The sequence below is a fragment of the Bactrocera oleae genome, chromosome 6 (assembly GCF_042242935.1).
Source record: "Bactrocera oleae isolate idBacOlea1 chromosome 6, idBacOlea1, whole genome shotgun sequence".
NCBI lineage: Eukaryota > Metazoa > Arthropoda > Insecta > Diptera > Tephritidae > Bactrocera > Bactrocera oleae.
The window spans coordinates 2,999,115-3,025,437 of NC_091540.1; the positions used below are offsets into that span (position 1 = coordinate 2,999,115).

A 26,323-nucleotide genomic window follows, 5' to 3' on the forward strand; every position below is an offset into this window, starting at 1 on the left:
TAAGCGTGTGATAAATATATAAGTAAATATGTGTGCCCTGTAAGAAAAAATATGTAGTTAAAGAAGTGAAATATTTTTTGTGTGTATGTATATATATTTAGTGTATGGTAAAATATAAGCAAAGTTCAACAATATTAGCGATGCATTTTTTGGAGTAACAATTAAAGATTGTTAATTTTTTGTTAATTTTTTCCTATAGGGTCTTGGAAAATTTTGTATAAACATATTTACAGATGCGTAATGGAAAGGCATTTATATTTATTAACATACCGAAATGTTGCTGCTTCTTGGTGCTAACGTTTTTTGCTATAATTGTTGTTGCTGCTGTCACTGCTGTTGTAATCCGCGTTATTAGCGTTATATATATACAAGTATTTGGTTGTTGTTGCTTTGGTCTTACTTTTTGTTGTGGTTTATTGGTGGCCAGCTAAGCGCTCGCAAAGCCCTGGTAAATTCACTCCAAAATTAATGTTGCAAGCGGCAGATAGCGCACCAAAAAATATACATGCGTGTGGGTATGTTTGTGTGGCAGTCTGCTTGCTCGAATTACATATATTACTTTTATAATTAATTAGCTTTTTTTCACTTTTTTAAATAATATTTTTTGCTGGTTGACACCGAAATTTGTTGCCACACTTCCGACGGCTTTATGCGCTTAACGGTTTATTTTTTATTTATTACTTTATGAATTTTTTATTTGGTTTGCGTACACTTTTTGTCACAATTTTGTTAGTCACGAGTGGGTATTTGTTTTAAAATTTTCACAACTTTGCGGAATGGCATAAAAAAAATTAATAAAAATTAAAAATGTGTTAATTTGTTGGAGCTATCGCTCACAAGGGTATCATAAAATAGCATTTGGTCTGCACAAATCAAAAGCAAACAAACCGGCATACATACAGTACAGAGAGAAAGTTGTATTTAAAAAAACTAAGAAAGTTTAAAAAAGTTAATAAATAAAAATTACATTTATCAAATTTTTAAAATTAAAAATTTTAATTTAAATTAAAAAAAAATTCTATGAAATTTAAAAAGCTTAGCAAAAAAAGAACTTTTTTGAAATATTATAGAAATGAAAAAAAATTTAACTGTTAAATAAATGAATAAAATTAAAAGAAATAAATCATTTATATTTATTGCAATTAAAACATTTATGAAAATTAAAACATTTTACAAATTTATTAAAAAAATTTATAAATCTAATGGTAAATTATAAAAATTATGTATATGTATATTTAAAAACTACAAAAAAATTTATGAAATTAAGGTTTTTTATAAATTATAAACTATAAAAAAATTGTTAGTTAAATTAATATTCAAAAAAATTTAAGATTAAAAATTTTGTATATTTTATTCAACTTAATTTTTTTTTATTTAAAGTAAAAAATAAAAAAAAAAAACTTAGCACTTTTTTGGAAAATTATAGAAATGAAAAAAATTTAAATATAAAAAAATTAAATAAAATTAAAAAAATAAATTAAATTAAAAAAATAAGAACTTGCCATTTAATGTAATTAAAACTTTTATGAAAATTAAAAAATTTTACATATTTATTTATAAAGTTTATAAATCTATTGGTAAATTGTAAAAATCAGAGAAAAATGTGAATTAAATTAATATTAAGGAATGTTTTAGATTCCAAATTTGTATATTTCATTAAATTAATTTTTTTATTAATAATGGAAAAGTTCATAAAAATTAAAAAAAGATGTATTTATTTAAATTTAAAAAATTATAAAAACATAAAAAAATTTATATAAGAAATACCAAATTTTTTAATATATATAAAACTAAGAAAGTTTTAAAATAAAAAAGACAAAAATAAGTTTATTTACTAAAATTATATTAAGAAATAAAGCAAGTTATAAATTTTTAATTAATTTCAAATTTATTCATGAAATTTACTATATATTTATTTATTCCTAAAATGAAAAAAAATACTTAGAATTTTGAGGAATATATAAAATTAAAAAACTTGGAAGTTTCCTGTTAAATTATAAAAACAAAATTTGAGTAAATAATATAATTTAAATTAATGAATTATAAACACGTTGGTTTGTTGCTAAAGTCCGGATTTTACTATAAAAGAGAAGGATAGTTGTGGTAAACTTGTTTAAAAGTAACAATTTTTTTGAAAAATTTAAAAAAATTTAAAATTACATTTTTTAAAAACAGAAAAAATATTTGACCTTTCTAAACCAAACTATTGGTGTTCACATTGCTCTCGCATTAACTCTATATATACACTTATTAAAGAAAAAATTTTTAATTTTAGAACTATTTCCACATATTTATAATTTTAAGACTCAAACACACAAAAACAACGAAATTTACTTTACAAAATATCACTTATGCAAGCAGGTTAAGTGATATTTTGTAAAGTAAATTTCGTTGTTTTTGTGTGTTTGAGTCTTAAAATTATAAATATGTGGAAATAGTTCTAAAATTTATAATTACTAACAAATTTTAGTTTAAACGCAAAAAAAGTTTGAAAAAACACACATAAATATAATGTTGTAAAAATAGATATTCAATCATAAAAAAAAACACATTATTTTGCAGCATCAAAATCAATGATTTTGATATGTGATAATAAATCACTTAATTAAAAATTCATTTGCACTGAATTAAATGCCATAAAAAATATACTGCAGAGGTATTTTGTATACTATAGGAATGTATGTTACATACGAATATGGAGATACAGAGCAGGTATATAAATCCAATCAAATTGGCAATAAAATTAAAATTTTTCTATTTTATGTTTTTCATTTGATTTCACAAATGTTGGTTTATAAAAATGTATAGTTCAAAAGAAAGTTTTGAAATTTTTATATCTAAATAGAACGCAACTTATAAAAGTTAACTTTTGTGTGGATGGACATTCACATCCTGCCACAAACTCGAGTTTATTGGCTATTTATGTGTTTAGGTTTATGCTTGGTGACACAATTTTTTCAGTTTAAATTTTAGAAATAGTTTTTATTTTATTGTTAAAAGTTCAATTTTATTTTTTATTAGCATACTCTGTTATTTTCTTTAATTATTGATTCATTAATTATTATATTTTTTGATGTTATTAAAAATTTTCGAATTTATAATGATATTTTTTCATTAAAATATTTTTAGTACATATTAAAAAATTTGGTTCAATAATATATTACTTGACAATTTTATTCTATATTTTTTTCGCTATACTCTTATTAATTTTATATTTCTACTGATACTTCTTTTTAAATTTTTTAAAATAAAAACTGTGATTTTTTAAGCATACAATTGGACACAAATTAAGACTTATTCAATCGTTTTTCTATAAATATTTTTATATTAAATTAATTTAATATTGCTATTTATAATCTATACTTTTGGTAAAAATTGTTAATTTTAGTATTTAATGTTGAAATTATTTTTTTATCATTAATATTCTTATTATTTCTAATGTTTTTATCGAAGACTGCTATTTCTAATTTTTTGTTGTGATAACAAACATTTTTATTTTTTTCAAATAAATTTAAATTTTATAAAAAAAAATTATTTAATATATGCACATTTTTTTCATTTTTAATTTTATATTGTATTATATTTCAAGTGCATATTAATAATTTTATTTAATATTTTTTTATTTATAATTATAATTTTTCATATATATAAGGTGCATTCTAAAAATTTAATTTAATATCTTTTCACTATATTAAAATAACTCTAAATTTTAAATACGTATTTTTCATTTTCATTCTTAATATTTTAATTTTTTATAAGCTTACTGAATATATTTTTTATTTTTAATAAAAACTGTGTTTTTTCAAAATTAAATGTGGTTTAAAGTTAAATTAAATAACAGGTTTTTTATTTAATATTGTTTTAATATATTTTCAGCACATATTAAAATTTTTTTTCAATTCATTCGTTTTTATAAATTAATTTGTAATTTTTTTATTATTATTACTATCATTTTAGAACACAATTTAAATTAGCAAATGTATTAATTTTTGTATTGTCTTCATTTTTTATTAATTAAAAAAAATTAGATTATTTGGTTGCTTCATAGTTTTTTCTCTTTTGATAATAATTTATATTCATATTAAATTATTTACTTAAAATTTGTATTCATTTGATATTTTAATATATTAGCATTAATTAAATCTTCACAGTTATACTAATTTTCATACAAAAATAAACAAATTAAAAAAATTATCACACTCCGTACTTCCACTCACACATTTCACTTTATCTAGTATACTTTATATTAGAACATGATTTCAAAATTCTATTACTTCATTAACAAAAAATCCACATGCAACACCAACACCCGACACAGAACAACTCAAAGTCAGTGAGCAACAGTAAACCAGTAATTTCTGCAATCGATACTTGGGCAATAGACACAAAAAAACATACAAAACAAAAACTAGCAAACTTAGAATGAATTCTTTTTAGTTTTCATTTATTTTCAGCACACTGCTTGTTGTTATTGTTATTGCGCGCTGTTCTTGACTTGGCTTGGCTGCTTTGTCGCTACGCTCGCTGGTTTAGTGGTCAGTTAAGTTTCCAAAGTCGCACCACCAACAGAACAGAATAACAGCAACAACAACAATAACAACAACGACAGTAGCAGCGACAGCAGCAACATAGCAGTCAAGCACGAATCCACCTGCAACCGCAGCAATGCCATCCACTGTTTACCAACAGCTTAAGTAGAACCACGCAATGCCAAACAAATACTAATGCACGTGACAACAACAAAAAATACGCGCGCACACACAGCCAAAGCAAACACGCACACAAATGTACAGGCAAATAATAGATTTTATAATATATAAACAAAAGCCACAACACACACACGCACTCATGCATGTAGTTGTGTGTTGGATGGAAATAAGAACAAAGGCGGTAAAGGCAATGACGAGCATTGCAGCAGGCGAAGGGTAAATGGGAGGGGAGCGACCGCGTTGGTTTCACACCTTTAACGGCCAGTTAGTGTTATGGTTGTTGCAATAAGTTTCGCAAAAGAGAAAAAGAAAACTAAAATGCATTTGCTGTTGTTTCCACAATATTAACTGGCATTGTTGTTGTTGTAGTGTTAGTGTTGTTGCCACTTGCCGCCGCTGTTATACAATATATATAAATATGTATGCCAAAGTATAAGTTGCAATATTATTGTTATATTTTGTTGTTGTTGTTGCTGCTGCTTTGTTTACCCGCTCTTTATTTCTTGCTCTTTTGTTTTTCTTACTTTTCGCACTTCACGTTGCACCAATTTCCGTTTGCCACTTTTCAAACGCTTTGTGTTATTGTTGTAGTTGTTGCTCGTATTTATTATGCGTTATTTCACACTTTGCTAAAAAAACATATTTCGTTCGCTTATTTTAGTTTTTTTTTGTTGTTGTTGAACTTAAACACTTACTAGCTGTTTTTGTTGTTGTTCAATATTTTAGTTAACCAATCGCAGTGTTTTGCCTTTATTTCACCGCTTTAAATTTCGACTTTATTCAACCATCTATCATTGTTGTTGTTATTGCATACTAGCTAATGTTTAACGCTTATTTGTTGATTAACTGCTTGTGCTGCTGTTAACACGACGAAGCACGAATTGCGACTGAAGTCTCAACGAACCGTTGCTTGTGATTTTATTAACTGAAATGCCTGTAACAGAGTTGCCATGTTGCGTTGTGGTGAAGTTGAAATTCATGTTACGTATACGCAACAACATGTGCTGGCTTGTGTGAGGTCGACAAGCGAAGGCATGCATGAGCGCTTGTTGGCTGGTGACTTTTAGCATGGTGTGTAGCTAGTTGATGAGCGTGAGTGTGCTTAGTGGGAGGTGATAAATGGTTACCGGGAACGGCGCCTAAAGTGACTGGTGTTTGAGTGGTTACAAATGAAACTAACACCTGAAAAATTAAATCCACTGGAGCTGGTAGATTAAGAGAATACAGAGACATATTCTGAGAAAGCTTAATCTTCTTTTTGACTGATACCAAAGGAGTGTAAGTAGTTTTTGTCAGAGTTTATGACTTTGTTTTTTTAAAATTCCACAACCACAACTGGTACGATATTTAACACACTCATATGTCAACCTTTTTTCTAGAGTTATACCATACTTTTCAAGTAATTCTGTATTATCTTCCAAATCATGTTGGCCAAAGGAAAATGTCTAATAACAATATTATCAGGTTGGCAATACATTCGGATGTCAGTTTTGGCCACGTCGACAAGTCTTCGCCAGTGTTCGCTGCTTTCTATTATCCATCCATCCATCCATCTGGAGTGTTTTCACCCATTCGGGCAAAATGATCAAACCAGCGCAGCCGTAGTATTTTTACCCGCCCTACTAAGCCTGTGGTGAGCTCATAAAACTCATAATTTCATCGAATCCGGTACTGCCCTTCGTCCGCGCTTAGACGCCAAAAATCCTACGTAGAACTTTTCTCCCGAACGATCCTAAATAATACATCATCCATTCTTCCGCACCATACAGCAGAAAGGAAATTATGAGCGTTAGTTTTTAGAGTACGCTAAGACTGATCCCGTGGTAATTAGCGAAGATTGCGTGATCCCCATTCTCGTGGGTGGGACCGAGGTAACAGTATTTTAAAAATATATTCTGGCGCTGTTTGGCCTACCAAGATATTTTAGACACCTGGATGTACCTTATTTAAGGTAGGCTGTCATTGGTGACGTTCTTCGCATGTACTTAGCTCTGTTTCAAGAGGAAATCTGTAGTTATGATTACAAAAAAAGGAACAAAGAAAAAACAGATGACAGAACATACACATATCGCTATATACTTCAACTGGAAGCTCGGGAACTTTGTTATGTGAACACCATTTACAAATTACGTATTCAAGCCTCAACGCCTAAATGCGTGACATTTTCTGTGAAATGTTGGTATTATTTAAAATTTTTTTCCTGTCACTTCATTAGCTTTTCGAGGTTATTAAAAGACCTCGCAAGTCTCATACGACAATTTTTCCTTTTCCTCTGAGTTCAATTTAACTTTAGCGAAGTCAACAACCTTTCTTAAAGTCATTGCCCTCAGGTTCTTGGCCTCAACAAAAGTCATTGACCCTTTTGTTAACATTTACTAAAGACAACAGCCCGAGGTCAATAACATTCGATAAGGTCAATGGCCTCTTTGTTTACCTTTCGCAAAGACAAGGCCACACAACTATCAGAAAAAGATTTTCTCCGTATTTCAATAATATAATATATACCACAGATTGACCGATATTTTCGTTAAAAAGTCAGCCTTAAACGCTGAGGCCCACTAATTTGCTATCTGGGGGTCTGGACAGTTATAGTCCGAGTTAGACTAATATTGGACTTGAAATTGCATACTCTCAATGCATTATTTGTGCACATTTTTATTCCGATAGCTTTACTACTGCTGAATTTATGCGCTATAAAGTGAAAGAATCAGATGGGATGAATTTCTAACAATATTTTAACCACAATTGCCAGTACCTACTGCGATTTCTTGATCAAATTTTACAGGTTTGTATCATAGTTATAGCACTTTACAAGTTTTCGATTAACAACATTGTTTGGGCGTGGCAATTGCATTTTGTCCTCCTCGGTGTACCAAGGAATACCTGTACCAACTGTCATCAAGATATCTTCGCTGTTACTGAGGTTATCGCTTGAAATACTACTCGTTTCGTCATTCCTAACATTTATATACATATGTATGCATAACTCTATGTCTACGGCGCTTAGTTTTAGGTGTTACAAACAATCGTTAAGTGAACAAAACTATCACTATCTGTGGCAACATTCTGCGAGAGTATAAAAAGCAACAACAATATTTATGGTGAACAAAAACATTATGCTGAAAAAACCTTCTGTCTAAAACAAAAGGCAATGACCTACAAATCTGTGAAAATACAGTTTAAACCAGTTCTGCCAATTAAAACGCAATGAAGGCTATTACAATTACGATTTTAAAAAATTAACACAGATAATATAGGTATACTAATATATTGTACAATATATATAGAGGTGTATAAATTCTTAAATTTTTGTTTTGCTTTAATTATTTTTGTTTGTACAATTTTAAGCATTCTTTTATTTATTATTTAAAATATACTGTTTTTTTGTATTTTTAATGCACTTCGATTTAAAACTCGTTATGATTACCAAGTAAATCACAATCAACGTAATTCAAAGCCATGGTCAAGGTTGTCTCTTATGCCCAATAGCACAGAAACCCGAAAAATACAAATACCTACATTCAAATGTATTTTACATATAAATATCTCAGCACAGGTATTGATAAGCATGTAAAAGCAGCTAAACAAATCTATTTTATTAAGCGGCTGATTTGAATGTTAATCGTTCGATTAGTAGTACTTGTTTTAAACAGAACCGACGCGCTGAATCGAACAATTACGCAGTGATTTTGTGATTAAGCTAAAAAGGTGAGAAGTCGAGCGAGATTTTCGAAATGTTTTTAAGATAATTAATATGTAATTTATCCAGAATGTAACTCAAATACAATGAAAAGTTCTAAATGCAACACTCTAGCTAACAGCTATCAAATTTCGATTTGAAAAAATATACGAAATCGAAGAAGAGTAAAAAAATTAAGTATGGGAACTTACAAGACCAATTAAATAGTTAGAAAGCGGTTTACTCAAGTCTTGACAGCTGAAAGGTCTAACATAGAAGAGAGCTTCGCGAAATTGTTGATCGATTCAATATTCAGAAACATATTAAAAAAACGAAACGAAAAATTTTCGAGTTGATTAAGATCGAGGAATATGAAGAACTAAGGGCTTCCCGATCACTTAAAATAAATGAAACTCTTCCCTGTACGTTAGTATCAACTGATTAATTACTTTTTTTTTTCTAGATTGATACAACATTTTTTATGTTCGTGTGAAATTTGATCTTCATATATCAATTAGTGCGTGTTTGGCAGCTGTTTGATTACGACGCGAAAGGTTCGTCTGGCGATTTTTGCTATGGTAAAAAAATTTAACGGGTTTGCTTGAAATTGTTTATATCCAATGGCATCACGGCTACGGCATCATTGAAAATGTTGCAGATTAGACTAGTGTCTTGCCTTCTGAAAATGATAAAAAAAAATTTAAAAAAAAATGTTTAGTAGGTTGAAACCCATCGGAAACGAATGATAAAATGACAAATATTAAAGAAAAATAATTTACGGGTGATCTAAGATCGGGACAAGGATGGAGACCGGCGTGGTTGAGTTTTTAAGGGTCATAAACGATTTATCTCGACTTCCGTCAAAACTACGAGTCCTATAGAAAAAATGTGTATGACAATATTGTAGGTAACGAAAAGATCTATAACTTTTGTTTATAGACTTTTTTCACAAAACTTCAAAATTTATGTAAAAAATGCAAATAGCCAAGTTTTATATTATTTTTATCTTTTACAAAAACTTTTTTCATTTTTTCAGCGCTACTACCTGAGAGTTGCTGTATCATTAATTTATGAAAAATATTATCAATTTGTATAAAACATTTAAGGCTCTAGGCCTAAAGAGCAACAATGCGAAAAGTTCAAAAAACTCCAAAACAAGTTTTCGAATTTTGTTTATATTTTGTTTACTTAACTTTGCTCATTTTAAATACTTACAAATGACTGATTTGCTTTTGTTTTGCGTTTTGTAATTTGCTTTTTGCTTTTTTCAACTTATGTAGTTTTTTTTTTTTTTGTGTTATTAGCACTTTTATTTTGTCTCGCAGCTTTCAAAAACTGGTTTATTAATTTGTTTATTTATTCTGCTGTAAAATTTTTGATTAGACATTCACACTGCGCGAACGGCGGATCGATAGAACAAAGTAAGAAACAAATTAAACTTAAAAAATAAATATAACAAATAATAAAAAAAAAATTTTAAAAAAATCAAAAAAAAATTTTATTTTAATTAAAAAATAAACATAAAATTATATTTGCCCATATTAACAAAGTCACAAGAGCGTGGAGAACAAGTTTTGCACAATGTTAGCTGAATCCAGTCTGGTTGGATCTAAATCCGCCAGAATCGCTGACGCCATACAGTTGCTCACACATATGCATGTAAATGCACACACACACACGGAAGCCTCTGCACATGCTTTTACTTATATACATATGAATATTTACTTGTGTATTAGATATTGTTGTTTTTTGTAATTACTGTATCTAGCAAATTTGCTGTCTGCGGTTGTTGTTATTGTTATTTAAGAAAGGAGTCAATGACAAGGTAAAAAATTCAATCCGAATGCGTATTAGAGATTTAGGTGTCACGAACTAATTGGATTGAAATGTATTCAAATGGAATAAAATAATATAAAATAATAAAATTAAATATTCTGATGAAATTAGATAAAATGTATGCATTTAGAATTTCAAATGCAAAAGTGATTACAATAACCTTGAAAAGGAGTTTGCAGTTGGGTTGGGCTTAGCGGCAATTTTCGTACATATTTTTTTCTTAATTTCAAATGCTGGCTGACCCAAAGTTAAAATTATACAAACAAACATAAACATAGGCACCCAGGCTGGCCGAAGCAACTACCACCGGCGCTCCTCCGTATTCAGGCTGTACCATTCAGCACGGCCGTAGAGCAAAGCCGGAACCCGTGTGATTGTAGAGAATTTTTGGAGAAAAAAATCTGCAAAACATCAGGGTGCCCGAGAACTCGGGACCCGGGTGGAATTGTTTTCGAACAGCAAACCCAACAACTTTTTAGGTATTTGTAATTTTATTTTATAATTATTTTGCGATTAGTTCTCAAATGACTTGCCTATTAATTCACTAATTATTTCAACGCAATTTTTAAAACAAACATTTTTGAATTACTTTATTTACTTATAAACAATATAGTGCGATGTATACGCTCACAACCAATCTCTAATAAGAACATCCGCCAGCTGCACAGCCTTATATATCTCGCCTCGATCACCGTCATTCGCAATGCCAAGCTGCAGTAAATCACCTTCGCTCAACGTACAAAATACTACATAATCCACTTCTTCCATTTGAAATATCGATTTGTATTTTATCATGCCTACACGCCGCAACAAGTAACCAACCCTTGGACTTAGTGGTTTCGGCACAGCATACACTTCAAACGGTTTTGCATAGCGCCGTTGCAACTCCTTCAAACCTAATGGCCGGCAATGACGTCGAGCAGCTAAATTTTTAACTGTCGAATTAGTTTTAGAAGAACCATCTTTATTTGCTGCAGCAAAATTGCGTTGCGTTGGCACCTCGAGACGTGTGGGGAGGCCACCAAGGCCGTTGGATGTATGCGGTGAACGCAAACGGCGAAAGCCAGCCAGTGGTGAACCACGACGTTGTGGCGATTTGCTATAGTGTTGTTTTAATTGTGGTGGCGCAAGTCGACCATTAATAATTGTTGGCGTTTTGGCCGGAGATTTTGCTACAGCGCGTAGTAGTGATTTTGGCGTTAGTATATTTTGTACTGTATTTAAGCGACGAAGCAAGGGTGTAAGCGTGGTGTTGTCATCAGGATCAGCATCACTGTTGGCACCATCAAAATCGAAACTACAATCTCTTATAGTGATCGGTGTGAAGGGAAAAATTGGTGAGGCAGGGCCTATTTATAAAAATTTTTGGCATAGTCATTTTAAGACTTTTATATTACATATTTTTAATATAAATAATACCTTCTAGATCCATTTATCAACGATATTAACAAATATATAAATAATATAAAACGAATAGAAACAAATGTAGCATTTATATGTAACGCTGAAAATAACTTTATTGCAGCTGAAGACACTTACCGTTAATTGGGTTACCACACTAACGAAGAAGAGAGATCAATTGTTTAGAAGAAGGCGTACCGAAACACAACATTAAATTTCACTACTCATTTTAGCAATTTACTAATTTAAATTTAAAATTGTCTAAAGGAATACACGTAACGAACTAATATCTCTGTAAAACCCGTCAAATACTGATCATCGTTTTGTTGCCATTTTTTTTTTTTATTTACATATCCGTTACGTTACAAGTTTATAAAGGTGTACGAAAAAACTATTGTCAATCACAAAATTTTATAGTATTCAAAACACATAATCATATTATTTGTTAATATTTCAGTTTCCAAAGTAATCAGACATAAAAAATTATGCTGAAAAATATATTTGATCTAATAAAATTGTTTTTTCCTGATAAATATTGTCAAGCTAAGCTCTGTTAGTAACAACTCTGACTTTACAAACAAACGAAATTACTATCAAAACAAAAATAGCAAATAATTCTCCTGCATTTCCACTTTATTATGTCTGACAGTTAGCTACGGACAGTAAACATAAAATAAAATTCGCGAAGGGGAAAGCAGAAAGAGTGGAACAGCATTGACAGCTGTTCAGGCAAACAGTTGACAGCTGCAACCAATTACAACAGTAAAAAGTGGTTGCCAATGCTATATGAGTGTTTGATATGTCGTTAAGAACTGTTTACTTACATTCTTTTTAATCAATATTGCAGCTTAATAGTTTTATCATAATACACAATATAAAAAATTTTACTCGCTATAATGTTATGAAATTCATTTCCTTTACTTGAGTTTATGTATGTGTGCAGCTGCTTTGTAGTCCAAAATATTATGGCAACCCTAAATTTTTTATGTGCTGCGCGTTCACTTTTCATAGTAGATATTTCTAACTTGTTTCCTTCAGTAAAAATGTAAAAATTTGTTATAAAAGCGATTTCTTTGAGTTAAAAAGGTAAGCATTGGAAAATAAATGTTTGCCGCTTGAAAATTTTGTACGTATTCAACAAAAATGTGTTACGTGTATATATATAATGAAAAAATAATTGGCAGCTGTAATTTGAGCGGCTCTGAAGCAGTGTGTAAAATAACATGGTGCCGAAAGCAAACTCATTACATTTATAATGTAGAAAACGGTTTTATGGTGCTGAAGTTATAAAAAAACATTGAAAATTGTCGATATACAAAATTAGTTAATGGTATATATCAAGCATTTCATACACATTTCGCCTTGCCTTAAAAAACGCTTCGATGGAAATACAATAAAGTGAAATGTCTGAAAGAGGAGAATGATTCTCCGGTTGCAACGATTGCCATTTCGCCCAATTTATTTAATTTTATTTATGCTCCAAATTCTTCGGTATGAAAGAGAGCTACCAGATGTTCACAATAATTGTAGAACGGAATTGCCGAAAGAGAAAGTCAGTTAAAAAGTAGTATGTTTGTTAACGTATCAGTCTATTTCTTAAATAGTACAATGAACAACCTGAAAACAACTCCACGCTATTGCTTATACCTTTAATAGAAAATAGTTCCAATTCGTTGAAAATATAATGTTTAGCGTTTTTATATTACTCCGCTAACATTTTATTCGTGATCTTGGTTAAAAAAATCGAAAAGGTATAACGTGCTGGATATATAAGTACATTAGTTGAAATTTTTTTTAGTTGTGTTAGGGTATTTTCTGAAGTTTTTTTTCCCTAAAAAATATATATATCGATAACGGACCTGAAATCTTTCTATTTGCTAACTTTTTCGCTCATCTGGTAGCATTCTGTTTCGCACACGACACCGAACGACTGCTACGAATTTATCCAACCATAGAAGACGGTACGGAATAATCTTTAATTATTTGGTTCAAAAATATGTTATTAACCCCAAAATCATGAAGAAATCATAATATAAAATGTGTTAAATATAATGAATAGAAATTGTGGCAAAAAATGGTGAAAATTTGTTGAAATAGTGAAAATAAGGTCGCCTTGCAGATGTGAACGAGAAAAAATATTCAGACGAAAAAAGAGCTGCGAAATACTACCGTAAGCAGATGAGAGCCGTATGCGGCAAGTGTGGTGTGTGAGCAGGAGGGCAAAAACGAGAAATGAAGTAAATAGAGAAATCGTCTGGATAGAAAAGAAAAACAAAAAAGGCAAATCAACAAATATATAAAGAAGAATTAAATTAAAAAAATATAACCACAACGAATGCCACAACAAAGTGAAATAAAAATGATGGTAGAGCTAAAAGTTCATGCTACGATATAGAAAAAGTTGTGTAAAATATGTAAAAGTTTAATATGTCTTAAAAATATGACACTACACTCTGTGTACAATATAATATAATTAATCATTCCAATAAATCCTGAAATTAAACCCATACCATTGTATGGTTTTTAAGTTAGAAGATACAAACATGTAATTAGAAGTTAAACAAGCTTAAGCAAAACATAATAAGTGTGATAAATTATTATTTTAGTTTAATATGAATGAGAAGAACTTGAAGAACGTGAAATTTATTTGTACACATGGACACCAGCTGAGTGGGCGCAAATTAGTGCGTATTTCACCATTAAACGTCCAGTCTTTGCTCACCGCTATATTGAAAATTAAAGCAGCCATCACTGCGCCGGCCTGAGTGTAGTTGTTGCTACAAAGCAGCAAAAATACATTTTATCGTCAAAAATGTGCCTTGAAGTTTTCAATGACCATGAGTAAACATGTTGCATAAAAAAGGACAAATAGCGACGCTAGAAAAGAATTTAATATTTTACGCTATATTAAAGAACTATACCATTCCCTACTGAAAATATTTACTAAAATTGCATTTTTTCTTTTCTTTGCAGTTTAAATATAAGCATTTCAAGATGTCGTAATTAATTAAGAAATGGAAGCAGCATCAGAAGTTAATTAATCCGACAACAATTAGTTTAACAACTTTGTAAAATAGATTTGTATAATAATCAACGCATCAGTTACATTCATATTAATCTTAATACCCAACAGTGCACAATAAGCTTTACACTACCAAAAACAAAACAAACAAAAAAAAACCAAATAATAATTACTATAACTAGTACGATAAGCAGCATAAGAAAAGATGACCGAAAAAGAAATGCAAGCACACGATATGGTGAGGCGGCGCAACTGGTCGCGTGCCGTTTCGCTCTACGACCAAATCTTAGAGCAAATCACTGCAGCGGTTACCGCCACCGCTATTGTCTCCGCCAACAGTAATAATAATACAGCATTGGCGCGTTCACAAAAAGATCGACAAATCGCTTGCCTTTTGGGCCGCTGCGAATGCATGTTGGAGCTGAGCCGCTATGAGCAATGTCTTGCTGATGCGCGTAAAGTATTGGCGCTGCTGGGCGATCAGTCTGCAGATTGTCTGGCAAGTGTATCACGTGCGCGCCGTTGGCTCGTGCATGCGCTATGCAAGCTGAAAAAATATACTGTGAGTAAAACTTCAATTTGCGCAATAAATGTGAACTTTATGCTTTATATACTGTATATTGTAATTTTTCTTGTTCGTTAACAGGAAGCTGAGCAGCTGCTGCGCGAGTGGATTGGCGAACTGAATGGTCATCAAAGTTTTTTAGACATTTCCAAAACATTGGAACGTTACAAATCCATCATACAAATGATAAATGGGCACAAGTCCACACAGAAGATCTCACAGTCACGGCTTGAAGACGAAATGTCCATATTGGACACCAAACTCGACCATTGGGCTACCAATAATCTGCCGTTGGACAAATACAGCAAATTGCTGAGCAACAAGGGACTGAAGAAGACACGCGAAGGCGTTAGCGAACGTGGCGGTGGCGATGGACGCGGTAATAGCAACAATAGCGCTTGCAATAATGTTGGTCCCGGGCAACATAACGGCTCTATTGGTAGCGGTGGTGGCAGCAGTAGTATAAGTAGTAGCAGCAGTAGTGGAAGTGGCAGTTCCACAACAATATTGCAAAAGACAACCGATTTGTTGGCCGCGATAAAGGTAACGGGCGGCAAGCATGGCATGTCAACTGTTGGTGGTGCCGTCGAAGACAATGACAATTCCACCTACTGTTCCTACTGTGCGATTAGTTTTGAGACGCGTAACGAGTTGCGACAACATTGCCAGACTGAAAGTCATCAAAATGTTATTATGTCGTATGAGGGTAAATTTTTTGGTATTTTAAAACTAAAGTGCATTTTTTTTTATTAAATTTTCACTTTTTTTGTAAGGACGCGACTGGAAGTGGAGGCCACCACCTCGCGGCTTCACTTTGGATTCGTATACCTTGTGTGAGGCATACCAGGAATCACAGTCATGCCACTATGGCAACCAATGCGTTGAGGCGCACGGACAAGACGAGCTAAACGAGTGGAAAGAACGTTTCGAATATCGACGTATGCGCCTGCAAAAGGCCAGCGAAAAGGAGCTCTACGGCAAATCGTACACCGAACAAATATTAGATCGTTGGATACAAGCGACAGCACCCGAGCGCATAATGTGCGAAAAAGTGGATGGCGTTGAGGTGCGTTGCGAGCAAGAGCTAGTGACAAGCATTAGTTCGAAGAGCTCTAAACGTGAGTGGATTTTCGTGCTGAAGTCGACACGTGTGTTACGTGCCGTTGCGCTGTTGCAAGATGCGCACCGCAATCACTATGCCATCACCGGCATTAAAGTGGATGGCACAGCGCCCATTTACGATCTTAAATCCAATCAAGAATGGGTCTCAAACACTTACAAAGTGTCATCAATTGAGAAAGACGCTACGAAGACATCAACAAGTGAGTTCAACGATACAACGCTGTCATCGGCGCTTACCAACTTGTCAACGGATGCGCCAGCGCCAATTTTGGAACATAAAGTGACGATAGAATTTCACACAGACATTTATGGCACCTTCCGGCAAACAGTATGCTTTGATTTGGGCGCCGAACCGTTGCTGGTGCAGCAGCTTTGTGTCGATGTAGTGCCGGTTGGTGATGCCGAGCGCATTGAGGAGATCAAACGCGACATTATTAACAGTTCGGTGACGCGTTGGGATGTTTCCAATACGAATTTAGTGAAATTCGAGACCACCATTGGTACACACCTGAAGACTGAAGCCTATCTAAACGATCTGAAGCACGAAAAAGAGATGCTCGAACGGTATCCTTGCCCGCGTGCGCAAACCTTCACACTAACACAATCGACGATTGTCGAGAAACGTCTAACGCAACATAATTACCGTTCACGCATACACGAATTACTGTATGTGGAGGAGATAGCACGTTACGAACAAATCGCACGCTACAATGTGCGCACCAAATTGACTGTAACATCTAACTATATACTGACACCGGCTGGTATGGCCACCAGTACGGCGAAATTCTCGTTAACAGGCGAATTATTCGCCTTAATGCGTCTCGGCAAGGCCATTTCCGAAGACACTTCAGCTGGACGTTTGATACTTTCGAATTGCTCCAGCGTTTACATTAGCGCACCGGAGGAATTGCACGCCTTAAAGGAACGCAAACGTAATGTCTACGAGGCCACCATTGAGGATAAGGGCAAAAATGTAATTTATCTTAAATTATCTGCTAAATGTGTGGAAGGCATGAATTTGAAGGCTGATACCGAAATCGAAGTCGACATACAATTTCAATTGAATCGCTTACCATATTGTGAATGGCATAATGCAGTTGATAAAATAACCGATTTCAAAATCATTTTTCCTGCCACCGAAATCGAACCGAATATTCCATGGACACCGAAAAAACAATGGTCCGACGCGTGTGAGCCGAAATTGAATGCAAAGCAACGCGAGGCGGTGAATGCTATCACCACTTCGCTGGGTATTAAATTACCGCCCATTCTATTGATTGGTCCTTTCGGTACGGGTAAAACATATACACTGGCGCAAGCGATTAAACATCTCTTGACACAGCCTGAAGCGAAGATTTTAATTTGTACACATTCGAATTCTGCCGCCGATTTGTATATCAAGGAGTATTTACATCCGTGGATTGAGCAGGGTCTGGAGGAGGCAACACCATTGCGTGTATACTACCACAAACGTTGGGTGGCTACGGTGAACAGTGTCGTGCAGAAGGTGAGTTTGGTTGCCGCTTGGATATGTACCATAGGAATAAATATTTTATCAGGTCAACCGATGTCAAGCTCGAAATGTTTATTTTCATATTCAGATAATTTGCTTAGGTTTTTGCAGCAGTTCATGGTCTCTAGCCCCTAGTTGTGGTCTGATAAATAGCATAAAACTTTCTTCTATACCCCTATGAAGCAACACACGATAGTTCCCAATTATTGTTGTTATTATTGTTGTTGTACCGACAGAAAACATCCATGAAGTAATTTGGAGGAATGAAAGAGAAAATAATTGAAGAATCTAACATTAAAAATGTACATGGGGCCTTTTGAATTTGTCATAGTTCGACTTTTTCTTTATGAAAAAAGCATCCCTGAAAACTTCTACTAAAAAAGTTTTCCCTTGTAAGATCATTCCAGATATTCTAATTTAAAGAACTTTCTACAACTGTGTAAATACCACCCATTTGACCCTAGATAAAGATTGTTGTCGTAACGTCATTACTTCCCAAATATTTTTGTAGAACGCTATCGAGGTACAAGCCTTTTGTCGGATAAAAATTTTAGTCCGTTTCACTTTTGTGGACTTAGCCTTTTCTGGATGCAGAACCTTGAGGTCTTAACCAATATTCAATCAGAAGTTGTCAACACGTTCACAATTTTACCCCCGGAACACCGTTATTGGTGCGAAAGGTTCAAAAGTCTCAGTCAAAAAGCTCTATCTGCCTCTCTCTCTAGAGATCCATACAACTCCTGTGAAATTCCCTTCTGGACACTAGTAAGTTGAAGCCCCACAAATCTAGGCTTAAAACGAAATACGCGATATAACCGTCGAGGAGGTTGGTTTCTTCATATGATTACTTAGCGAAATCCCCTTGAATAAGCTTAGTTCTTGGTCCTGACAGTCTCCTTTTCGCTCTATTAAATTTATACAACACAACTTTATTGATTTTGGGTTTATATGGTCTATCATAACCACAGTAGCTATCGGAAGGTTTTTATATAAAATCCAACACGATTCGATTATTAAAATTCTGCATTTAATTCTCACCCCTTGCAGTACTGTATAACTGACGGCGCTGGAAATTTCCGTCGACCCACCGTCGAAGACATCAAAAAACATCGAATTGTTGTGGTAACTCTAAGTATATCGATGGAATTAGCCAATCTCGGTCTACCCAAAGGATATTTCACTCACATCTTTCTTGACGAAGCCGCACAGGCTATGGAATGTGAGGCAATAATGCCGCTGGCGCTAGCTAATGACAGCACACGCATTGTACTGGCCGGTGATCACATGCAAATGAGTCCCGAACTCTTCTCCGCCTTTGCAAAAGAACGCAAATTGCACATTTCGTTGCTGGAACGACTGTACGATCATTATCCTTCGAATTTTCCGTGTAAAATATTGCTTTGCGAAAACTATCGCGCACATGAAGCGATCATAAAATTCACTTCAGAATTATTTTATGAGCAAAAATTAATTGCTTCCGGCAAGCAACCGCGTCACGAGCGTTTCTATCCGCTCACATTTTTCACCACGCGTGGTGAAGATGTGCAGGATAAGAATTCCACCGCATTTTACAACAACGCCGAGGTGTACGAGGTAGTAGAACGGGTTTCCGAGTTACGCCGTAAGTGGCCCGTTGCTTGGGGCAAGGTGAATGATGCCAGCATCGGCATAATGACACCCTATGCCGATCAAGTGTTTCGCATACGGTCGGAGTTGCGCAAGCGGCGCATGGGTGGCATCTCAGTGGAACGTGTGCTGAATGTGCAGGGCAAACAATTTCGCGCTGTCTTCCTCTCCACCGTACGCACGCGCGCCACATGCTTGCCACAAATGATAAACGCTATGATGGGACAGGGTGGTATGCATCCAGGAATGGGTGGTATGGGCGCATTGCCTGCGGAGGATGCCGATTACGGTTTCTTGAGCAACTCCAAGCTGTTGAACACGGCAATTACACGCGCGCAGAGCTTGGTCGCCGTCGTTGGTGATCCAGTGGCGCTTTGTTCTATCGGTCGTTGTCGCAAGGTGTGGGAGCGCTTCATCGAAATATGTGACGAGAACAAATCCTTATTCGGCATAACATGGTCATACATGCGTTCGCAATTGGATGTTGTGGAGCTAAAGCGTGGTTATGTGCTAAATCCATTGGCGCCCGAATTCATACCGCGCGCCATGCAACCGGAAGCGTATTTGCGCGACCAAACAGCTATGTACTTGATGGGCGCTGCAGGCGCCAATGTCAGTAATCATCACGGTGGACCGCATCCCGGCGCTGGCCCACATCATACCGGCGGTCCATTGCCGCCACACGCTGCCGGCATGTTGGCCGCTGCTGCCGCAGTAGGAGGCGGCGGCGGACCAGGCGGTGCACCAATGCAACCACATCATGCCGCGATGGCGGCTGCTGCTAATCATCAACAACAAATGCAAATGCAGATGTACGCGCAGCATCCAGCCGCCGCAGCCGCTTACAATGCAGCCGCCGCAGCTGCGGCTATGATGAATCAGAACATGGTATCCGGCAAAGGTGGTGCTAGTGGGCATCACTTCCCTGGACCAACACATGGGCCAAATCACATGAATATGCGCGCTTTAGGACCGCATCAACCGGGCGGACCGCAACAGCAGCCAGGACCACCACCACCAGGACCGCTGGGACAACAATATAACATGCGCGGACCGCCGCCGCCACCTTCCGCTGTACATTTGAATCAGCCGCCGCCACCAGGCACGGGCGGTGCACCATCACAATTCGCCGCACAGTACATGCCATGGCAACAAGCGCAGCAGCAATTGCGCGGCGGACCACCAGGTAGCGGTGGTGCTGGCGGCAACTATCCACCACCAGGCGCACAGGGACCACAATCGCAGAATCCGAACGCCAGTCTTTGGGGACCACCGCCGCAATCGAATCCATGGAGCGCGCTGCCGAACAAGCAACAGCAAATGCCACCGCAACCGCCACCGAACAGTGTTAGCGGCGGCGGTGGCGTAAGGCAAATGGGCCCACCGCCACCAAACGCGCAACAACAAACAGCGGTTGGTATGCGCGGTGGTAGTGTACCGCTGCAGCCACCGCCGCCGAATGCGCAACAGCTGCGCGCCAACTCGAATGATATGGGCTATTTAGCGAAAAAGGCTTACGGACCGCATGCCGCGCCGGGCGGACCACAACAACAGCCGCCACTACCACATGGCACTTTTGGCGCGTACGTAGGCAATAATGCACCACCGCCACCGCCCAATCAATTGCAATTGTTGAATCAACGTAATCTGGGTGGTGGCATGCCGAACGGACCCATCAGTCCACTCGATCCATATATGCAGCGTGCGCAGGGCGGCACTGGCCAGGCGGGAGCGCCGCAATCAGCAAACAACTTCTTTGGTGGTGGCGGCGGCGTGAATAATATATCAGCGCTGAGTAAGGAGAACAAAGACTTCCAGTTTCTCAACAATGTGCATATGCCGCCTCTGAATTTAGGCGGCAGCGGTGGAGGAGGCGGCAGTGGTGGCGCGAATAATCTTTTCCAACCACCTGGCGCGTTGCAGCCACCAGCACCAGGCAACAACAAACAGCAGTCACCGTCAGCGCAACGTTTTCCACAACCGCAAGAGTATGCCGCACTACTGCCACCCAATATGACCATCTATGACATGGCCTTCGAGCCGAAGGACTCGCAATACAAGTGGTGTCTGAAGCTGCTCGAAACACACGGTCAAGAAGCGGTGAACAAATTTACCGAAGGTCTCGGCCAAGTGCTTAACATGCTGAACCAACAACAACACCAACAACAACATGCCCAACAGATGAACGCTCGTGGTCCGCAAATGCAAGCGCCACCACCACCGCCGCATCTCAACATCAATCAGTTGCTGCCGCGCGATCTGATGCAGCAATATATGCTGCCCGCTTTGATGGGAGGCGGCAACGCGGGTGTGGGACCACAACCACCAATGCAACAGCAACAACAGCAGCAGCAGCGCAACAGCCTGATAGGCGGCGGCATGCATCACTCATATCCGATGAATCCCTTGGCCGCCTTGGGTAATCAACAAGGACCACAACAGCCGCCACCACCACCATCTCTTTTGCCACCGCCCACAGACGAAACGCCGCCATTGGATGGCATCAACTTTAACCAACAAATCGATTTGGCTTTCAACACTTTGTTGAATGGCAGCAATGCTCAGCCAATATTGCGCAATCTCTTCAGCAACACGGGCAACCGTGGCGCAAATAGCAACAGTCTGATGAATGGCGGCGATTTTCTGCTTGCGTCCAGCACTTCGGCATCGTCTTTGGTCAGCACGAGCACATCGGCGTCTGGTGGTTTGGGAGGTCATGAGTCGTTGCCGCCGCAACAGCAAATGAAATTATTCCCGGGCTTAGGTGGAGGTGGTGGCGCCGGCGGCGGCCCTGGTGATTTGGGTAGTGGAAATATTTTAGTTTCGGCCTTGCAACAGCCGCTATTGAATAACATGCAAAAGGGACCGATGTTTGCGCCAATGCAACACCAGCAACAGCAACAGCCACAACATATGCTCAGTCAACCGCCGGCACAGCAGCAACAGCCACCGGTTGGTGGTAGTTTCTTAGGCGGAAGTAAGTTACACTTGATTTTAATTTGTATTAAGATAGAGGAATTTCGAAAACTCCTTTGAAATTTATATTTTCTATTTTCGAAGTTTATTTATTTACATGTTTTGAAAGATTTTAGAAAGTTTCTGTATCCTAAATTTCCAATTTATTTAAACTTTATAATTAGCAAAAAAAATTAATATCGAAATTCATGTTTGTTTGAAAATGTTGTCACTTTTTTTTTTGGCAATTTTCTAATTAAATGTTTAGTTTTCGAATGTTATCGTTTTTACTACAAAGTTGTAAAATTCAATAATAATATGAGCAGAATTTTATAATTTTAATTTTTTGATTAATTTATGTTCGAATTTTATAATATGTATATACAGTATTTATTACTATCTCAAAGTTCTAGTTGAAGCTAACTGTACTTTCAATTGCCATAATTAAAAGTTTATTTATTTCGTAGCATATTGAAATGCTGAAAATACGAAATTTTTACTTTGAAATGAAATAAAAACTAAAATTTATGATTTCGAATTTTTTCGATGTTGTTCGAATTTTCGAAAATAGATTTTATTTATATACCAACCTTTTTAATGATTGAAATACAATTTTACAAATTTTTCAGTACATTTTCTATCAATTTCGAATATTTTCGAACTTTCGGAAATAAAATTTTTGTATATTTTATTGAAATATGAAACTTTTTCTGCTTCAAATACAATTTTAGAAGTTTTACAGAACATTTAATATGAGTTTCGAAATTTCAAGCTTCGCAATATCTACAAAATAAATTGCTAATATATTGTTCATTCTTTAGATTCCTTATTGAATAGCAAAGATTACTTGCTAGGCGGTGATGACAGCATACTCAGTGGCGGCTCTAGCGTGCCACTCTATCGACGTCAAGCGATGGGAAACGGCAGTTTGAGCAACAGCATCAGTGCTAGCGGTCAAAACCACAGCCACAGCAGCAGTCACAATAACAGCTACAATAATGTGGGCGCACATACAGTGACGGTCGGCGGCAGTAATAACAGCGGACATTTATTGCCACCACCTGACAACATACTCACAGGTGGCACCACTGACATACTGGCCGGTCTGAATACGAGCGCAAGCAACCTGATCGAAGCGCTGTTCCAGACGAATGCAACAACAAGCTCGGCGCCCACCACCTCAATGCCGAATAATACAATTACAACGAGCACCGGTTTGGAGCAGCAACATCAACCACAACCAACACAACAGCAAACTGCCGGCGGCAATAACAACACCAGTTCATTTCAGAAAATGTTTAACAGTTATGACATTTACGGCTCGTCGGCAGCGACCGCGAAAAAATACGAATTGGATTTGTTTATGCGCGACCATCAGCTGGGAGGCGGCGGTGGTGCTGGTGGTATGGGTAGTGTTGGCGCTGGTGCTGGCAATGTGGGTGGCGGTAATAGTGGCGCTAATGATGCACCGCTTACGAATAATCATCAGGCGCATTATCACAACAACAACGCCGATAGTCGCAACAACACCACTTATGCAGCTGTGCTTAGTCAAGGCCAACATCATCAACAACAACAACAACAGCAGCATCAACAACAACAACATCAGCAGCAACAACACCACCAACAGCAGCAGCAGCAGCATCATCACCAACAACAACAACAGCAACATCACGCCATACAGCAACAACAACAACACAATAATTTTCATCATCATCATCCAAGCGGTCATCACGTCGAACCGCCCACAAGCACAGCACCAGGTAGCGGCCTTGGCGGCGCTGGAACTGGCAGTGCTAATGCTAGTGGTGGTGGCGGTGGTGGTGTTGAAGTGGAGAAGGACCTCTTTGCCGCCATACGTGAGCTGGGTCAAGGCACAAATGGATTCTATAATTATTTCCAATAAGTTTTGCTGCTGTCATAGTCTTACCTTCCTTCGGTATGTGTTGGCAGTGTGGTGAATTTCTTTCTTCTTTTGTGTGGCTTGTTTGTGTGTGTGTGATGTTAACGCCGTAAGCGTTATTCGTTGCACAGCATGGACGACGGCGTAATGATGTAATAGTGTTGTGGGCGCGTTGCGTGTTGTGCGAAAAATAATCGCGGGCAGTCAGTGCGTGCGTTGGTGGGTTAAAAATATACAAACGCCGTGCTCTAGTGCGTGGTGATGACAATTAACAACATTGCAGTTACATTTAACGTTAATGAGTTATTGTGCTTTTATTTGCATGTGGTACACCCAAAAATCGCCATCTTAGCTAACATTCAGCGGTTAACGTTGACTACAGGCGCTTGTGGTATTTAAAATAATTGCAATTTTGCGGCTATAGCGGTGGTTTTGAAAAAAAAAAAAACGGAATGTGACTTTGGTATTTTGTTGTAAATATGATTACTCGGACTTCTTTTTTAGTAAATATGATACTTTCAAAATTCGAAATATTTTTGTTAACCAGAAGTATAATGCTCTTGCTAACTTGCCTGTAAATGTACAACAAGATTTAAAACACATTTAGATTTAATTTTTTGTCAAATTAGTACTTTTCAGACACCTAAACTCAAACTATTTTTATTAGCAACTTATAGGTATAAAGCTCTTAACCCCTTTCCTTTAAAAAAAAAAACAACAACATTTATTACACATATTGTAAATTTCAGTTTTAATTTTTACCAAATTAGCATTTCACTGGCACCTAACCTCAAAAAAATTCAGTTAACTGAAAATATAAAATTCTTCCCGCCTTCTCTGTAACTACAATTATTGCAGCTTTATATTTTATGTTTGCCAAACTAACATTTTACTGGCACTTAAACGAAAATTTTTATTTAATCACAAATAGAAAGCTCTTAACACCTTCTCTATAAATGTAATACAAAAACGTTTATTGCACTTTATCTGCACTTAAGATTTTATCATTTTTGTGAAACCTAACCTCAAAATGTTTCCGTTTACCCAAAGAAATTTGATAGCATAAAAAATATTACCTCGAATATCATTGTAGCTGTTCGATCAATCGATTCTTTTTTTTTTGTTTTTTGTTTTTTTTTTTTTTCCAAATTTTGCTCAAGGAACTGTTTTTTCGTAGTTGCTATTTTGAAGATTTAAATTTTTTCTATGCTTGCTTTAGGCCACTTGCACCATATCAACCTGTCTCATAACATTCTCTGAAAAAAAAAAATTTTAATTTCTCAAGAAAAAACTAAATTTCATTGTCTCGCTTGCATTCATCTTCGTTTTTTTATACTTAACCATGTCACTCATGTCATCACCACCTCACCGCCCTCATGGTCCTTCACTTTTGCATAAGCACCTGTCTTCCCGCCTTTTCACACCAGTTTTGCTATAATCTTGTATATTTAATTTTTTTTTTATTATTATCATTAATTTTAAGTTTAGTTTGTCGCTTTTTAAAGAACGCGAGTATTAAGTTATTCCTTAATTTAATTGTAAAGAAAGCCAATATTAGCGTAGAAAACGTGAAATTGTTCGGAAGACATATTTCTATAAATGTGTGCGTGTAAAAATATATAGACTTTTTTTTTAACTTTTTTGAATGATTGAGTTTTTAAGTACATTTCGAAAGTGACTGTACGCAAATACATAGTACTGTTAACTCGGTGGCGCACAGCATCAGACAGGCCATCACTTGGCGCAACGCACTGACGCCTTCGGCATGTTGCAAACACACACCCCGGACGCGCCCATTTATTTACATATAAATATATAAATAATAATGCCTAGTTTATAGTTTAAAATATTATATATATATAAATATATACATTATATACTTGAATGAATAATAATAATAATAACAAAAAAAAAAATTAAAAAAGTGAAAACATTGAGAAAATTGAAGTTGTAGCAAAAGCATGCAATTGTTTCGGAGCTGAGCGCTTCGCG

At 36.0% G+C, this 26,323-nt stretch overlaps 3 protein-coding genes across 15 annotated transcripts in view; 1 reads left to right on the forward strand and 2 right to left on the reverse strand.

The window, feature by feature from the left end:
- The window catches only part of LOC106624406 (Ig-like and fibronectin type-III domain-containing protein 1), a 152,942-nt gene extending 147,354 nt beyond the window's left edge, over positions 1 to 5,588 (reverse strand). For 3 of the 9 annotated variants that reach the window (XM_036358379.2, XM_070111106.1, XM_070111099.1), the window contains exons 1-2: positions 5,234 to 5,588; positions 271 to 767 (exon numbers count right to left, since the gene is read on the reverse strand). The gene's annotated coding sequence lies outside the window, so the exon portion shown is untranslated. Of the gene's footprint in view, positions 1 to 270; positions 768 to 5,198 lie in introns of all 9 variants that reach the window. The other 6 variants (XM_070111101.1, XM_070111102.1, XM_070111105.1 and 3 more) reach the window with 6 other exon arrangements.
- Positions 5,589 to 10,786: 5,198 nt separating this feature from the next.
- Positions 10,787 to 11,754, reverse strand: LOC106616358 (uncharacterized). The gene is made up of 2 exons (XM_014232979.3): positions 11,644 to 11,754; positions 10,787 to 11,573 (listed from the first exon to the last, which is right to left on the reverse strand). Exons 1-2 carry the CDS (start codon positions 11,654 to 11,656, stop codon positions 10,852 to 10,854), a joined length of 735 nt encoding a protein of 244 aa, XP_014088454.1. The 5' UTR covers positions 11,657 to 11,754; the 3' UTR covers positions 10,787 to 10,851.
- An 867-nt stretch (positions 11,755 to 12,621) lies between these two features.
- Helz (Helicase with zinc finger) lies at positions 12,622 to 24,741 on the forward strand. Of its 5 annotated transcripts, none has more exons than XM_014232995.3 (6): positions 12,622 to 12,711; positions 14,599 to 15,209; positions 15,294 to 15,918; positions 15,986 to 17,841; positions 18,895 to 22,450; positions 23,250 to 24,741. In XM_014232995.3, the coding sequence occupies exons 2-6, from the start codon at positions 14,853 to 14,855 to the stop codon at positions 24,332 to 24,334; spliced, it is 7,479 nt and encodes a 2,492-aa protein (XP_014088470.2). In that variant the 5' UTR covers positions 12,622 to 12,711; positions 14,599 to 14,852; the 3' UTR covers positions 24,335 to 24,741. The 5 variants fall into 5 exon arrangements, with proteins under 5 accessions (XP_014088470.2, XP_014088476.2, XP_036214252.2 ...); XM_014233001.3 differs by lacking the exon at positions 12,622 to 12,711 and adding an exon at positions 13,514 to 13,990; XM_036358359.2 differs by lacking the exon at positions 12,622 to 12,711 and adding an exon at positions 13,514 to 13,862.
- The last annotated feature ends 1,582 nt before the right edge of the window (positions 24,742 to 26,323 follow it).